Here is an 18,697-nt window from a genome sequence, read left to right as displayed (position 1 = left end):
GCCTGGGCTCAAGTGAGCTGCCTGCCTCAGCTTCCCAAAGTGCTAGGATTACAGGCATGAGCCACCGCGCTTGGCCAACCTGCAATTGAATTTTAAAGGTGACTGAGGATGCAGGGTAAAGAGATAAATAAAAAGATACTGGAGAATTTGGGGGAATGTGGATAAAACAGAAAAAAAGCCTATGAAAAAGGCTGAGTTGTCTAAAGAAGAAACTAGACAAACAGAAGAAGCAGGCTGGTAAACTATGACCAAATAGATAAACATGGCTGGAAGCTTTCATTTCATGAAAAAAAGATAAATGGGAGATATTACAGCTTTGTGAACTACGAAATCAAAGCAACTACTTTAAACCATGATTTACTATGGCTTGTAAGTCAGACTGAAAGACGGTAAGACCCGCAATACAGACACTGATATAAACCAGAATCTTATCTGGATCTGTTCAAATGCTTACTGCATTAAAAAAAATTGAATCCATGAGATATTATAAAGAAGGTAATAATAGCTTGGCAACAGATCAAGGTAAACAAAGAAGAAAAGTAAGAAGCAAATGTAGGCAAGAAGGATATGGCTGCTGCCAATTATGGGGAATCTATATGAAAGGAAAGAGGATGAGATACAGATAATTAATTCATTTTAAGTTTGTTTTCTATCAAACACAAAAATTCTCAAAATTTTTATTTTGCTTTAATAAAGAACAAAGTGCTATTCTTCAAATACAAAGATGGTATTATTTTGTTAATCAGTTTTTTAGTGGTAGCAGTAGGCTGGTGTGGGCCCATTCACATTCTCTTATCTCGATTGCACTGTGAATAAAACTCTTGAAAAGATTACTTGATTATAGATTCAGCTCTTGAGTATGAACTCTATAAAGTTAGAAAGGTCCTTAAAATTTTGGACCTATGTCCTTGATGCTCTGTTATCTATCAACCATGATTGTTAGTCATATATGCCAAAAGGAAGGAATACTACTATAAGGAAAAGACAGGAACTCCCCCCCAAAAGTGTAGGGTATTATAACTGAAAGATTAGATTTACTAATGAGAAAGAAAAAGTTACATAACTTAACCAAAAATCTATATATTTTTGTTGCTCCTTCCAAGACTGCACTATGGTGGAAGAATTAAAGACCAGAGTTGGAAGTCAGACAAGTTCGAGGAATGTAGAGGACACATAATGGCAATTTATCAGCACAGCCAACCAGGAAGCGGCGCACCCATGTAGCCAAACAAGGGATGTAGTATGGGCACAAAAAGGACACCACACAGAAAAGACTGGTTAACACCAGTCTGTAGCCCATATCTAACATTTACAAAATACAAATTCACACACTACATAAATATTATAGCATCTTTTATAAGAATAAAAATAGCAAACAAGAATAAAAACCCAGCAAACAGCTTGGTTCTAAAGAGGGCAGAACTTCATTCTTCCAAATATAAGATGATCCAAGAGTACAGAGAACTTTAAAATTTGCATGCAAAATTAATCAGTATGCCTATTTTACAGAAAGACTTGATATATGTCTTAACCATCCAACTACTCATCAGCATCACAGATTCCATTTGTCTAAGGCAGGCTATTAGATGGTGCCACAATTTACATCTTTTAAAATAGAAAAGATATTTGATAATGCTTGAAAAAGAACAGTTGTATAAACAAAGTCTTTTGGGTAGCAGACCCATCCATACCAGTCCCATCAATACAGACTTCTAAGTAAATTTACTCTTATGGGGTTTACATGGCAACAGTGACAAGATAAGGGAGAAGTTAGTGGTAAGATAAAGAAGCAGAAGACAAGAAGCATCCAGAAAGTAGCTGCAAGTCGATCAACAGGAAAAGTAAAATTAAGAGTAGACACCAAAAAAAGGTAGCTTCAAGATGATCTAGTATGATATACATTTTTGAAATGAACTAAAAATGATTTTTATTCAGTTACCACATATCCAAAAGATTCCTTTCAGCATCAAAGGCCTTCCTGGTTTCAGATATAAAAAGTCAGGATTAGACTAAGTGATAGCCTGTGATTCTAAAACTAAAATTCTATGGCTCTAGAATAGTCTAGAATACAGATCCCTCAAGCCCTTACTATCTTTTCTTTAACACATTTCACGATCTTTTCATTGTTTATCAGAATTCCTACCAGAAAGAATCCACTGGCAAAAACGTAAAAGTTCAATGCTGCTTATAACCTGTGTAAATCAATCATAATAATAGCAAACACTTAAGGAATGCTTTCTTTATGAAAGACACATATCAACATATACTAACCCAAATTATCAAATAACCTGATTATCTCCAATTTACAGATTAAAAATCTAAAGAATAGAGAGATTAAGCTACTTGTCTACACTGCTAATGGTAATAATAGGATTTGAATACAAGTAGTTTAGCCCTAGAACCTATAAGTTTGCTATTTTATACTACCAAAATAAAAGATTTGAGAAAAAACAAATTAAGCTATAGGTTATTATCAACAGGCTTTAATTAGGTGGTATGGTAATCAAGAGCTGGCTGGAGCGACTACCATATAGAACTGAACTATCCAACGTGATAGCCATTTGCCACATGTGACTATTAAGCACCTAAAATGTGTCTAGTCCTGATTTTGAAGACTCAATATTTTGAAAAATGTAAACTAACTCATTAATAATTTCTACATGGATTAGTGTTAATATGATAATATATTTAACACATTGGGTTAAATAAAATATGCTTTTTAAATGTGGTTATTAGATTTAAAATTACATGTTTTACCTCCATTATATTTCTACTGAACAACACTGTTATAGAGCAAACACTGTTATAGTTTACAAAATGATTCTAAACCAATCTTTGCCATTATGTTCTGCTGCTATGACCTTAGACAAAATGGTTGCACTGATTATCAGCTTCTGTATCATAAAAATCAGATTTAAAAACAGTTCCCAAATCTACTACTTAGATTTTGGTATCTAAGTCTATTTTCCACTGAAAAGAACAGAGGTAACACTGGAAAAGGAGCTCTTGCCACAGCTTGGACAGGTAAAATACAAGATTAACCCGGAATATCGTGTCTTGGCAGAAATACACTGGAACCAGCTTGATGAGAAACCCACTGGCCAAACCTGGGACAATTTGTGAATCAAAATAATGATAACGATGGATTTAACCACTGAATAAAATTAAGAATCCATGAGTTCATGCAGATAAAAAGAACTGAATAAATAAGAGATGGGAAAGATCACCTTATGTCAGAATGTCAACTAATAATTACAGAAGGAATGAAGTCAGATAATCATCAATTGATGCTAAAACTTGTGGGTGAAGTTTTGATTATAGAATTTAAATATACTGTTCCCCAAATTATTTTTCCACAAGTTGCATGTAAGTTACGAAGGGATAAATAATAACTTTCAGGGATGCATAAGAGGAATGCCAGCTTAACAAAATTTTCACAGCTAACATCACAAACACTGGTACAAACCAACATCATGAATCTCAAGATATGATGTACTAAAAAGGGCAGAACATCTCTTGAATTCCTGCCAAAACGCATAACCAATCTAACCACGAGAAAGCAATAGACAAATTCAAATTGAGGGACTTTCTACAAAACAGCTGCCCTGTACTTAAAAAAAAAAAAGTCAAGGTCAAGAAATAGTAAGGTTGACGAAGTGTTCCCGATTAAAAGATACTAAGGAGACATAATTACCAAATGTAATGGATAATCCTGGAGTGGATCCCAGAATAAGATGGAAAAGAAACCAACAGAGAAAATAGATAAACAGATATAATTTAAATATGGACTATAAATTAGATAACATATCAGCATTAAATCTTCTGGTTTTAATAACCTTGTTTTTAAAAAATATACACTGAAGAATTTAGGGATAAAGAGGTATGATGTCTCTGAATTACTCTCAAATAGTTCTGAAAAAATATACAGAGATAGGTATATAAAGCAAGAATGATAAACACAGCAAAATGTAAAACAACAAATGTGGGAACATAGGAGTTGTATTATTCCAACTTTTCTTTAAGATTGAAATTACATCAAAATATAAAATTTTAAAATTTGGCCAGTCTCCCAGATCAGATATCCTAATGGACTATACAAGTCCTGATGATGTTAAAAATGTACAGGTGTTTTTCTTTTATTCTAGACCTGTTTTAAATTTTATGACTTATCAAATGCTAACTATATTATACATTTCATAAAATCCAGGCCTGTATCTGTTATTTCTCAATATCATAGTACTAGGATACGATTTACCATACCCAATAAGCACTCAAACATTTGTTACATGGGCTACTGAAAACTATAACAGTTTAGAATAATTATAGAAAAACAGTCAAATTATAAAAGGTACCACACTGTAAATAGAGACATTAATTGCGACAAAAGGTTGTAGGACAACTCTTCAATTAAAAGAAAAATATCGGGAATGAATAGAACAGTAGTTAAAAATCTAACATAAAAGAAACGAATACCACAATTAGAGGATGGTAAACATCTCATTCCATATTAGGAGTTAAACGTGTATCTTTGTGGCTAACTACAAGGAGTCACGACAATTAAAATAACTTTCTTCCCTATAAAAGTAGAATATTATATGAGTTATAAAATGAATCAGATTAAAGAGTTACGTCAAAACTGAGATTCGAAATCTCATTAGGGGCTCAATCCTAATTTGCTGTACAACCCTGAGATGCTGCCTACAATTCCGTATCTCACTTAAAATTGAGATGTTTGGATCATTTCCTTCCCCAAAGGCAAGAAGAATATTATTTTATAAAAATGATTGTAAGCAACGAGAGCACTGAATATTCAATATATATACTGAATATACACATATACGTGTATGCATATATATTCACACATGCAAAAAGGGAAATGAAAATGGCTTTTTCGTAAAAGTATTTATAAAGTAATGAATGTAAGGCACATTAACAGCAAAACGTAATGATCCGAATTCTAGTTTATCCCCATTCACACCATATAAATAAGTGCTTAACACCTAGGATGCTAAAAAAGCCCAATCAACAAGTGTATACTCCATGTAAAAGGAATGTTAATTTTAAAATAACAATGGGGTTCGAGACCAGCCTGGCCAATGTGACAAAACCCAGTCTCTAATAAAAATACAAAAATTAGCTGGGCATGGTGGCAGGGGCCGGTAATCTCAGCTACTCAGAAGGCTGAGGCAGGGGAATCGCTTGAACCAGGAGGCGGAGGTTGTCGTGAGCCGAGATCGCGCCACTGCACTCCAGTCTGGGCGACAGAGTTAGACTCCGTCTCAATAAATAAATAAATAACAATAACAAAATATGAGACAGATTTTAATATGGCTTTATTAGGATGGGGACCGTGAGAAAGAATTCTCAAATACAGTTAGAAGCCAGGGACAAAATTTCTTTTTCACATACAATACAATGTATTCACATATTGCATTAAAACCGTAATACAGGGATTATATTAGACATATGGTATTAACTTTCAATGTCTTCCAATTTTACTTGAATATACAAGTAAGGTAAAAAGATATTCTGGTTCCCTTTTCCATCAAATCCAATTAACTATGTTTCATTTAAAGTTTGACTGTTTTTCAAAAGTATATATATATTTTATGATGCAAATCTATACTTAAGGTATCTAAATAAGCAAGAAGATCAGAACAAAAAATCCAAAATATTCCAAAACATAAGACATCCTCAAATCACTTTGTGCCTTGGCAAAACTTAAGAGTAATATCATAAGCTAGTGTTGCAATGCTGTCATCCCACCTAATTCTACCTAAATGAACTCAGTAATTTCTAATTGATTTCCAGAGATCTTTACATAAGCAATTATCAAAAACAGTCCACTGTATTCAAGAAGCACAAATAACATTTACTTTTTAAAACAATTTATGTAAGTACCTAGTTTTTTTTTTTTTACACTTCACGAACTAAAATCACTTATGAGTACTTGACTAAAGCTATTCCTCATCACCTTTCCTTAGAGAAGACCAAAATACAATTTTCATAAGGGCAAAACAAAAGCAGTAAATTACTTAAACATCACTTAAATGCCTCCAAAGCAACCTTCCTTTCTCGTACATTTTCCTATATTCAACGCATTCTGCGGTACATATTTCTGAATTGAAACTGTGTTAGTTTAACCTAATACAATCTCCTTTCCACTAGTGAAAAAAAGATCTTAAGGCGTTAACCAAACACTTGGGAGGCGGGGTCGGGGATGCAAGGTGGTGCCAGAGCAGATGGAAACAAGGTAAGAGAGTTGTTTTCTCAAGATACTAGGGTCACTCCCCAACTCCAAATGCCAAGATTCACTCCTCAGTAGAGCAAGCTGCTGCCACTATCCACTGCTTACACAATACAACCTTGCTTTCTAACCTCTTCCCCTACACTCCCACCCATAACCTCCTTCCAACGCTCCTCATTCCACCACCCGTGTTCGCCCCGCTAAGCCCACTAAACCAACCTGCTGGATGAACAGCTCCATGCTTTCGTCTCACTCAGGCAAGAAAAAAAAAGCGACTGCAGCAAGGTCGGGAGTCCCACTATTCCTGTCACCCTAAACAATCCACAGGGTGAGAGCCCCAAGCCCAGAAGTTTGAAGCAAAGCGATTGAGACCCAACCAAAAAGAGGGAATTGCAGTTGAGTGGTGATGGGAGGTGGGGAGGGCGATGCGTATGCGAGGGCGTGTGTGTGTGTGTGTGCGTGTGTGTGTGCAAGGAAGAGTCCATCACATGACAGTGAAAGAGGACCAGAGTCGTCGGGGCGTCCGCAAGCAGAACGGGGGGGAGGGTGTCGTCGCCGTGGCAACACCCCCCATCCGTCCAGACTTCCAAAGAGAGAGGAAGAACTTCAAATCCCAACCGTCAGCGCTCGAGCGGCTCCTTCTTAAAGGGGTACACACAGCGCCGCCGCCGAGCGCGAGAGGGCAGAGTTGGGCGCCCCCCGCCGCTCGGGCGACGCCCCCGCCGCCCCTCGCCCCCCGCCGGCCCATCTGCGGCCCCAGCCCTGCGAGCACCCGAGGGTCTCCAGGTCCGGGTCCCCGGGAACTGGCCGCGTCTGCTCACCCGGCCCCCGGCGGCGAGAAGGGGGTGTGTGTGCACTCGGCGGGGGCGCGGACCAGCCCGCCTTCCTCCGGCCGCCCTGCCCGCCGGCTCCCCTACGCCAGGGCGCCGACCCACCGGGCCGCTTCCTCTCTCCTGTCAGGGTAGACAGCAGGAGACGGTGGGCAGCGACGGGCGCCGAGGAGTTTCGGGGAGAGCGCGAGCGGGCGGCTTTCTCCGGAGCTCAGCAAGCGGGTCCGAACTAACAGTTCCTGGGGAGCCCAAGAGCTGGGAAGGCGAAGGAAGGCGGACTGCGCCGGGCCAACAGCCCGCAAGACAAAAGGCGAGCGCCGGGGCCGCCGCGCCGCGCCGCGCCGCTCCCATCTCGCTCCCACACCGAACTAACCCGAACGGGAGATTCAACTAAACCCCTCAGCCACAAACTCCTCGGGCTGCCGCAGCTGTCGCCGCGCGGAGCTCGGGGCCCCGGCCCGCGTCTCTCTTACCTACACAGTGCATGAGGCGGTGGCGCCAAGAGTCGAGTTCCCGCCGGAATCCTCTCCTCTCCGCCGCGCACCGAGGGCTCCGGCACTGAGCGGCGGCGGCAGCGGCGGCAGCGGCGGCAGCAGCGGCCATTCTCTCTCTTCCCTTGTCCATCTGCGTCCCGCGTCACGCGCCCTCATTTACATACGAGCAGCGCAGGCACGAGGCAGGGGCGCGAGCCCTCGGCGCGAGCCCCGGAGCGCGCGCCCCCCGGAGGGGGGTTGATTGACACGTGTCACTACCTTCCCTCTGCCCTTCCCTCCCCCTCCCACCACTCCCTCAGGGAGAGGCGGGGAGGGAGCCAGAGGAGAAGGAAGCAACCTGCCGCTTCCGCTGACCCCGCCTCCCCACTCACTACCCTCCTCCCCCTCCCGCTGGAGTTTACTAAGGCGAGCCATACCGCTCCCGCCACCCGCGTAAACCCTGAGCGGGAGCGAGAGACCCGGAGCCCCGCCAAGAACCGGCGTGCTAGTGGAGCGGACCAGCAACGCCTACCTTCTGCCTTCACTACGGGACTCCGACAGTTCGGAGACTTCACTTCCCAGGCTCCATTGCGCTAGGATCCCGAAGCTGAGCTTGGGGCCTTGGCGCGGTGCCTGCCGGTTATTGTAGTCCAGAAGAAAGGAGGGCATCCCCGCACACTTAGGTTTGCAAGCTGGCCTGGAACTTCTCTGCGCCGCGCCACTTTGTGACTGAGCCTGTCTCTCCTTGCGCCCGAGACTGTGCGCCACCTTTCTTAGCTTTCTTAGGCTCCTTGATGGAAGGATAGTGAAAGCCACCTAAGTTGTTGGCCCCTTGCGGGTTGAGGCTGCGCTTTGTGTTTTAAGTGCTGGAAACTTTCCCGGGTCGCTGTCATCCTGTCACTCAGCAGGGAAAGGGCAAGCCGGTCATTCGGCTACATATGGAATAACTGCCAAACGTCCAGAGACAGAGATCCCGGAGTGACTTCGGTTTCCAAGGCTAAGAGATCTCTGAAAGCGAGAATATTCTCAAGGACAAGGAAAAAGAAGCGATTTTTTTTTTTTTTTTCACGGAAAATTACGTGCAGGGGACTGACTGGGTGTAGCCGGCTGAAAACTGCAGAAGGAAAATTTTCTATGTAAGCTCCTGGACGGCAGTGACCTACTGAGACCTCTGTACCGTGATATCTGTCACTTATCAGACCTTAGTACAGTGCGTGACACGGAATTAAGCACTTTACAAATATTATGGAATAAATTCTATGCCATGCTAGAGAAAATAACTTCTCCAGAGAGAAAGAGGAATCTTACGATTAAATACGAGACTCCAAACAATTTTTACTTTTTGCACCAGAGAGTGTCCGTTTGTTTCCGTATACTTGAAGTTTATGAAACCAAAGCGAAGCCACCCAACGTTTGCTAAGAAGTACTGTGTATTACTGGAAATGTATTTACATGCCTGTGGGAAATATGTTTAATTCTTCTTGGAAACTCACAAATTCCGAGTTCAGTACCACCTTCCCTGTTTTGTGGCTTATCCTTATCCACCTTATTTTTCTTTTCATGAGAAATTATTGCATTGCTCATTATGACTTCAGTAGCGAAGATGTAATTTTTATATCTTCCTAAATTAAAAATGATAAAGTTTGAACTCATAATCATCTTTTCTAGAACGGTCACAATTGGAGTGCAGGTGAAATCACTAGCGAAGGTGATTTTGGAATTGTCAGTGGATGGTTTCAGTTAACCACTTCCACTCATAATTGCCAAGATGATCAGCCTTTGTAGTTTTCCTGATCACTTTTATAGTAATCTACTTTAGTAACAATGGGAAAAATTATGGTGCCGTAGTAAAGGATCCAAGAATCTTAGTGGCTTAAAACAACAACAAAAAAACTGTTTCCTGCTTATCTATATGTTCATCTCTGGGTGGCAGGAGTGCACATCTTACCTGAGATTGCTAATGCTGGAAGCTGCACAATCTAGAATGGCCTCACTCTGGTGTGCAGTTTGGCTCCCAGTTTGCTGGGGTAATGAGAATGACGGAGTCATGTGTCTCTTGCCATCTAGAGGCTAGCTAGAGCCAATAATTTACACAACGGCAGCATGCGAAGCACAACGTACTGGTAAGTATTAATGTAGAAGTGCTTTTCCTTTGGGAGGCAGAGGTGGGTGGATCATCTGAGGTCAGGAGTTCGAAACAAGCCTGGCCACTGTGGTGAACCCCGACCCCTCTTCCAGTCTCAATCTCTAGTCTCTCTCTCTCTCTCTCTCTCTCTCACACACACACACACACACACACACACACAAACACAAACACACACAGTGATGAAACAGGTACTAAATAGACATGATGTCTTAGTCTACTTTGTGCTGCTGTAATGGAATACCACTGACTGGGTAATTTATATCAAGAACAGACCTTTATTGCTCACAGTTCTGGGGACTGGAAAGTCCAAGATCAAGGTTCTGGCATCTAACAAGAGCCCTACAGTGAAAAGGCAAAGAGACAGCAAATGAGTAAAAGGAGGCCAAACTCATCCTTTTATAATGAACCCACTCCTGCTATAAAGAATCCACTCCCTTGATAACGACATTAATCCATTGACTATGCCCTCATTGCCTATCATTTCTCATTAGGCCACATCTCCCAACACTGTTTTGTTTCCAACATGTGCTTTTTTGTGGACAAATTCAAACCACAGCATATGGTAAACATTCCTGTATAGAAAGGAAAATAAGAGACACACATGAACTGTTTCAGCAGTTAGCATCTTTAACTTTCCAGCGTCTGACAATCTCCTTGCGACCACCCACCGAGCTAAGTTAAAGCTACATGTTTTAGATTTTCTGTTATAACTGTACCTCCTTCTGGGTGCCAATGTATACATTAGTTAGAATGTGCTATGTTCTGCTCCAGTAACAAGCCTAAAATCCAGTAAACTCAAAACCTCAATACAAAGGTTAACACAAAAGTTTATTTCATAGTATACTATCTGTCTTCCAAAGGTCAGTGTGGAAAAGGGTGGAAGGAACATGAGCCCCATAAACCTCATGTCCATCCAGGGACTGAGGCTTATGGGGCTATGCCATTCAGAAAGTCCCTAGTCACCATGACAAGAAAGATGATGCTAAATCACAGTCCAATTCTTAAAGGCTTCTGCCAGAAGTGACACATTTTGGTAGATGAAGCAAATTCTATGGCCATGACTGACTTCTAAGGAGTTATATATTAGATAGCTTTGAAAGCAGGACAAATGACCCTACAGTTTAATACCTTAAAACACCAACTGTTCATTTAGCTCATAAATCTGTGGAATGAAAATTTGTACTAGATTTAGCTGGACATTTCTGTGGGCCTTGACTGGACTCACTCAGGTGTTTGTGGTCAGCTGCCTGTCAGCAACGCAGCTCTGTTTCTAAGGATTCACTCACTGCCAGCTGGGAACACAAAGCAAGGAGACCAAGTATCAAGAGGCCAGCCCTAGCCTTAGCTTGTTCACCTGGTGGCAGTCACAGGGGTCCAAAGTGCTGCAAGAAAACAAGGCCCGATACACAAGCACTTTTCAAATCTTGGTTTGAGTCACATTCACTCTGGTTTCAATGGCTAAAGCAAGTCACATGGCTAAGCCTAGGGTCAATATAGATTCTACCTTTTGGATCTGCAAGTCACATTGCAAAGGGATTTGGACAAAGGGAAATAAATAATTTGTGGCCACTTTTGTAGTCTACCACTTTAAATGCAAGGTTGCCATATTCTCCAAAAGAAGGAGAATTAGAGATATAACCAGATCTAATGAATATCACATATCTAGAATTTTTGGGAGAAGAGAAATATTAAGGCCAGAAATATTGAAATACACAAATGGAGTTAGCTTTGGAATTTAGCTTCACTTTGAAGAGCAAAGAAGTTTCCATGGCAAGTACTACAGAATATATTATGATTACCAAATGAACATAAAAGTAGGAGTCTAACTGATTAACCATTGCATTCCAAGCATCAAGTGCTGTGCCAGGCATTCAGGTAGTGTCTAATATTTATTTATTGGTTGGATGCATGTTTGAGTTATCTATAAGGTCCAGCATAAAAAGAGTGTCATATCAGCCGGGTGTGGTGGCTCACACCTGTAATCCCAGCACTCTGGGAGGCTGAGCTGGGTGGATCACCTGAGGTCAGGTGTTCGAGACCAGCCTGGCCAACATGGTGAAACCTTGTCTCTACTAAAAATAAAAAATTATCCAGGTGGGTGGCACACGCCTGTAATCCCAGCTACTGAGGAGGCTGAGGCGAGAGAATCGCTTGAACCCAAGAGACTGAGGTTGCAGTGAGTTGAGATCATGCCGTTGCACTTCAGCCTAGGCAGCAAGAGCAAAACTCCATCTCAAAAAAAAAAAAGGAGGTCTTATCAAAGATTGCCCACCTACACTGAAAATTTAGTTACTCACAAAGGTTTTTCACATAACAACAGATATATGATATGAAATGTTAATCTTCTTTGGGAAAATGTTTTTGTTCCGCTATCTACTTCCTGTATACATTTTATCAGTTATTTATTGATATGTAGCAAGCCAATCCACAATGTAGTTGCACAAAGAACAACCACTAGATATTATTCTCAAGTATGCAGTCAGGTGGGCTCTTCTGCTCATCTGGTGAAGCTCTGTACGTCTTACCTGAAATTGCTAGTGCTGGAAGCTGCATGATCTAGAACGGCCTCACTCTGGTGTGCAGTTCGTCTCCCAGTTTGCTGGGGTAATGAGAATGACTAAGTCATGTGTCTCTTACCATCTAGAGGCTAGCTAGAGCCAATAATTTACATAGTGGCAACATGTGAAGCATGTAGAAGTGCTTTTCCTTTGGGAGGCTGAGGTGGGTGGATCACCTGAGGTCAGGAGTTCAAAACCAGCCTGGCAAACATGGCGAAACCCCATCTCTACTAAAAAACAAAGTACAAAAATTAGCCAGGCATGGTGGTGGGTGTCTGTAATTCCAGCTACTGGGGAGGCTGAGGCAGACAAATCGCTTGAACCTGGGAGGCAGAGGTTATAGTGAGCCGAGATCGTGCCATTGCACTCCAGCCTAGGTGACAGAGCAAGGCTGGGTCTCAAAAAAAAAAAGTTCTTGTCAAGTCAGCTTACATCATGTTCTGCTTGCTACTATCCTAGTGGCCAAAGCAAATCTCATGGTTAAGCCCAAAGTCTGAATGTAAGAACATTAACAAATGGCATGGATTTAGAACGGTGGAGTTATCACTTTCATTGAACTACTGTAAATAACTACCCAAGTTCACTATTATCCCCCTAAAACTGATAACCACATCTACAGAGTTCTTAGACAGTACCAAGACATGTAACTTGCAGGGCCAAGTAATAGCTTATTAATTTATTTACCACTTAGTCAATTTTCAAGTGAGGGTGCATTTTAGGAGAACATGATATGACAAATACAAATAAATTGGAGTAGTTTGAAATACATTTCCACAATAGAGAAATACAAAATTATAAGGGTATGACTGGAGTAATATTTTTTGAGATACCCAAAATGACAGCTATTCTTATATTTTATAACAAATATAAACAATCCAATATACCAGTAGGATTGTAAAATACCTACTCAATTTTGTATTATCAACATGTACTACAAAAACTATGTATTTTATAATTTAATATAATCTAAACAATTTTATATGCATTAGATATTTACAGTTATAAAGCATAACTATTAGATACCTCAACTGTACAATGCTTTGTAATGCTGAGGAATTGTCTTTTGAGTAAATTATATCTGTTTTATAAAGAGTCACATCTTAGGCCAGATGCAGTGGCTCACGCCTGTAACCCCCATACTTTGGGAGGCCAAGGCAGGCGGATCACCTGAGGTTGGGAGTTCAAGACCAGCCTGACCAACATGTAGGAACCCCATCTCTACTAAAAATACAAAATTAGCCAAGCTTGGTAACACAGGCATATAATCCCAGCTACTCAGGAGGCTGAGGCAGGAGAATTGCTTGAACCCAGGAGGTGGATGTTGTGGTGAGCCAAAATCACAGCATTGCACTCCAGCCTGGGCAACAGGTGCAAAACTGTGTCTCAAAAAAGAAAAGACAAGAAAAGAAAGAAAGAGAGAGAGAGAAAGAAAAAAAAGAAAGAAAGAAAGAAAGAAAGAAAGAAAGAGAGAGAGAAAGAAAGAGAAAGAAAGAAAAAAGAAAGAAAGAAAGAAAGAAAGAAAGAAAGAAAGAAAGAAAGAAAGAAAGAAAGAATCACATCTTACTATATTTCCTTTGGTTCTGACCTGTAATGCAGTTCACTGATCAAAGATTAAAACATCAGAGAAAAATTTGATTAACCAATTAGTTAGGACATAGAACAAATTCCCCTTCAGAAAATTTCTAATCAGCTACATAATCATATTATACTAAACTTTATGCAAACATCTTAGATTCATCCAGGCTCATGAGTCAAAGGTTTCTCGATAGTTTTCTTCCTTATGGAAGTACAGACTCTAAAGACATCATTACCTGAAATATATACATGTTAATGTATTCATTACCAAGACTTTAGTTAAATAGTTAAAAATATTTAAAATATATGATGATTTTGTCTTCTTGATGCATTTCCAAATACTATCAACACCTTTTTGTACATTTTGTAGGAACAAAGATAAAATTTTACAACAGGAATAATGATTGAAGAAACAGAAATACAGTGGTCATGTACTTCATTTCTTAGATTACAATGTCTCCCTTTTTCCTATTCTAACACTATCCTTAGTATACATAATGGGCATGATAGCTGGTCCAATTCTGTCACTTATCTCAGGGTGGCATCTCAGATTTTTATTCTTTATGTTTTTTGTTGAGTTCAATCATTGGATACTTTAAAATATTACTGTTATATCCTGTTACTGTCTATATAGTAAATATCATATAGTTAGACCTGAGTTTTACTATATTAGGACAACTCAGGCCCTGAACTGTGAAAATAATTAACACTAAAATTAGGGTGAGTATGTTTTCTAACTTTTTTTTTTTACATAAAATCATACACCTTTGAGCTTGGCACATGATTTTAATACCATTTACCATCTACTTTCTCTTGCATCCAGGCATGATAATAGGACCTGACCTATCACTACTCTTTTCGTGTCCATTTGAAATCACTTCCCTGGCCTCATATATTATTGTCACTTTCATTTTCAGCCTTTTAATAAAATTTCAATGTATTAAAGGCTCAATGATGGCAATTTTATTCAATTTAATCCAATTGCACAGTTCAGTATCAAAGTAAAACAAAAATGCCATCTATAGTACCTAGACTATCACAGTTTAGAAGGCATACAGATCATCTAGGTCAATCCCCTAATTTTGCAGATAGGGAAATTGGGCCCAGAGAGGATAAGCAATTTATGTAGGTCACACGGCTTATTAGTAGCACACCCAAACTAAAGATCAATTTCCTGATTCCTAATCTTGACTCTTTTTGCTATAATAAGAGCTATCATGGCATTTATACACATTGCTAATTCATTTAGCCTTTTAGTACTTCTTATGCAGTAAGTACTTTTACTATTATTATCATCCCCATACCAGAGAGAAAGAAATATAAATTGACTTAGAGATGTTAAATAACTTAAATAAGTTAGCATCATCTAGCTAGTTACTGATGGGACTAGAATTTGAATCTTTGTCTTTCCAAATTTAACTACTGCTTTTCACTGGAGAACAAGAAAGAAGGTGAAAAGCTGCCTATTAAGCAATCAGAAATTGAGGAAGCTGGATTTTTTTCTCATTTTCAGTAGCACAAAAAATTACAGTCTCTCAATGTTAACCTATCATTCAGCCAAACCGGGGTTGTTGCTGTCCCCATCTGACATTCCACGCTATCCTACTCCCATGAAGGACACTTCGCAACTGAGTGGTGGTTATTACTACTTTCTGTGCTCTTAGAACACTTTATTTTTCTCACAAGTCTTACTGTATTTTTCCATGTATTAGAATTATTTGTGACTATATCTTATTGTTTCTCTCTATAACCTTGTAGACTGTGAAGTCAGAGACTGATATTCACCACCTCTATATACTTGCATTCCACACCTAGTTGGTATCAAAAAGACTTTTTTTGAATTGAAATGGAAGAGTAATTAATTGAGATTTTTTTTTTGAGACAAAGTTTTGCTCTTGTTACACAGGCTGGAGTGCAATGGCGCGATCTCGGCTCACCACAACCTCCATCTCCTGGGTTCAAGTGATTCTCTTGTCTCAGCATCCTAGGTAGCTGGGATAACAGGCATGAGCCACCATGCCCAGCTAATTTTTGTATTTTTAGTAGAAATGGGGTTTCTCCATGTTGGTTAGGCTGGTCTTGAACTCCTGACCTCAGGTGATCTGCCGCCTCAGCCTCCCAAAGTGCTAGATTACAGGCATGAGCCACTGTGCCCAGCTTGAGATTTTTTTAAGAAAGGAAACATGTAAGATATAGGACTTCCTTCACCCATGCCCTACCTTTATTCTCAAGTTCTACTTGTGAACCCAAACTTATTTTTCACCTGATGTCAAGACAGTGACAAAAGGTGGTCACAAAATTGTGTTTTACAAAGGTTATATTTTAAACCAAGAAATTAACCATTTGGCCTTTCTGCATGTTGAAATTCCTGATAAAAACTAAGTCACAACATTTATATGAACAAACTATATCATTTTACTTACTAACATGCCTTAGGGAAACAGAAATACGAACAATTTATGAACCTGACAACTGTTTTTCAGGCTGACAATAGGATTTGGCTCTAAGTTTCAAAATATCTAAAAAAAAATTTGTATGAAAATAGTACAAAATACCAATGTTTCATGGTAAAGAGGTCAAACAATAAACCTCTGAAGTAAAGTCCATTGGGTTAAAGAAGTTTATTTTAACATATTACCATAAGGAAGGCTTGTTTAGACTGTGAAATCTGATAGTGGCCCATATTTTTATCTACCTGAAGAATGGATGTGAATAAAGAGAAAAGAATAAGGCAGTTAAATTATGTCATAGTTTTCCCTTACAAAAAGAGATGTGAATGAAAATGTGGAGTTGGTAAAACTTTAATACCTTTTAACTTAGCCAAAATTATATAATGTTTGAAGATTTGAGTTATAATAAGATTAAACTACAATTAATAATCACCTTATGTAACAATGGAAAGTAAAGAACAACTCAGAATTATCCTACTATAGGCTTTCAAATTCAATAGGCAAAACCACTTGATTTTATATACTAAAGTCATTAAGCTCTAAATCTGAAACTTGAAAGAAAAATAAGTCTAACTATAAAACAGTATGGTTTAGCTCTGTGTCCCGACCCAAATTTCAGCTCAAATTGTAATCCCCATGTGTCGAGGAAGGGACCTATAATCCCCACGTGTCTAGGGAGGGAGGTGATTGGATCATGGGGGCTGTTTCCCCCATGCTGGTCTCCTGATAATGAGTGAGTTCTCATGATATCTCATGGTTTTATAAGTGTTTGGAAGTTCCTCCTTCCAAAGGAGGAAGAAGAGCAGGAGGAGAAGCTCTCCTCTCTCCTGCTCCCATGTGAAGAAGGTTCTTGCTTCCCATTCACCTTCTGCCATGATTATAAGTTTCCTAAGGCCTTCATAGCCATGCAGAACTGTGAGTCAACTGAACCTCTTTCCTTTATCTAAACAGAACAAACAAACCAACCAAAAATCACCCTTATAATCCAATCACCTACCTCTCTTGACACATGAGGATTACAAGTCCCTCCCTCAACATATGGGGATTACAACTCAAGATGAAATTTGGGTGGTGAGGGACACAGAGCCAAACCACATCAAAACTCTATAACTATTTGAATATCAGTGGTCTCCTCCGATCTCTGTTTTTTCATTGTTCTCAGTAAATAGAACAATTGTAAAGCAGAAAATAAGGGTAAGAGTCAGAGCTAAAAGCCTAGGGATTAGTTTAAATGTTATATAAGGAGCTGTGAGAACCACCTGCTCCTCCAGACTTTGTCTCCACCGTAATGTAGCCAGGCATTTTTTATCGTAACCCCTGCAAGAAATTTACTCTGTGGAAAAATTGGACCCAAAAGATTATGGATTCGAGTACACCAAGCATAGTATAAGGGTAGGGCAAACATTATAGAGTGAACACAGATTATTAAGTCAAAGTTTGCTGAATTACTCCACCTTGTTCTTGGGACACCTATAATCAGATTTATTCCTTTAAGCAAAAAATTGGGGATCCTTCTCAAGAGAAACTCGAAGTCTTAGAAAACTCACCCATTCCACAGACCTTTCGATAAACATTTAAGGACCTTTCTCGTAAATATGTATTGACATTTGAGGAAAATATCCAACTTGCAAGACAGACAGAGACCAAAACAAACAGATAAAAGAAACTCAGAGAAAAGCAGAAACATTTCAAGATATAGAACAAAACTTCCAATTAATTATAATTGACATCTTCAAAAAGATTAGAAAAGATACTGCATCGTTAAATAAAGAGTTACTTTGAAACAAGATGCTATAGAAAGAGAGAACAAGGAGAAAACAAGAAAGAGCTCTTGGAAATTAAAAATATGTCAGGTGAAATTAAAACAAAATTTTCAAAAAGTGCTGAGAGATAAAGATGAGAACATTTCTTTGAAGTAGTATTTAAAGAAATATGAAGACAGAAAATAGGAGATAAGAAAATTTTGCAATCAACCTAGGAAGCCCACTGTTTGACTGACATGGGTTTCAGAAAGAGAGACTAAAGCAAACTGAGGAAAGAGTATTATCAAAGAAATAATAAAGAAAAGTTCCCAGAACTGAGGGGAATGAGCCTCAAGATTAAGTAGTTTCACTTCAAGACATATAATCATGGAAGTTCAGGACTCTAGAAATTATGAGAAGATTCTAAAAACTTCCAGAGAGGAAAATATAGATCATGTGCAATGTATTAAAAATCAGAATAGTATTGGGCTTCTCAACAGAAAACAATGGAGCAATGTCTTCAAAATTATAACTGAAAATGATATCCATCCTAGAATTCTAAAACCTGTCAAACTATCAGTCAATTGTGGGAACAAAATTATTTTTCAGGCTTGCAAGTTCTCAAAACATTGACCTCACAAACACTGTATCCCTTTTCATGATACTACCAGAGGAT

General features: G+C 39.4%; 1 protein-coding gene across 42 annotated transcripts in view; it reads right to left on the bottom strand.

The window, feature by feature from the left end:
• LCORL (ligand dependent nuclear receptor corepressor like) overlaps nucleotides 1-8,109 on the bottom strand; it is a 198,332-nt gene extending 190,223 nt beyond the window's left edge. For 31 of the 42 annotated variants that reach the window (XR_013533171.1, XR_013533173.1, XR_013533175.1 and 28 more), the window contains exon 1: nucleotides 7,551-7,705. Coding sequence is in view for 11 of the 42 variants with exons in the window: in XM_035293964.3 (XP_035149855.1) it covers nucleotides 7,551-7,701 (151 nt within the window). In the remaining 31 variants the exon portion in view is untranslated. Of the gene's footprint in view, nucleotides 1-6,466; nucleotides 6,799-7,550; nucleotides 7,706-8,082 lie in introns of those variants that run through there. The other 11 variants (XM_078367441.1, XM_035293976.3, XM_078367445.1 and 8 more) reach the window with 3 other exon arrangements.
• Between the last annotated feature and the right edge of the window lie 10,588 nt (nucleotides 8,110-18,697).

This window comes from Callithrix jacchus, chromosome 3 (assembly GCF_049354715.1).
Source record: "Callithrix jacchus isolate 240 chromosome 3, calJac240_pri, whole genome shotgun sequence".
Taxonomy (NCBI): Eukaryota; Metazoa; Chordata; class Mammalia; order Primates; family Cebidae; genus Callithrix; species Callithrix jacchus.
Note: the sequence above shows the minus strand (reverse complement) of the source record. Positions and strands in the feature narration are given on the sequence as shown.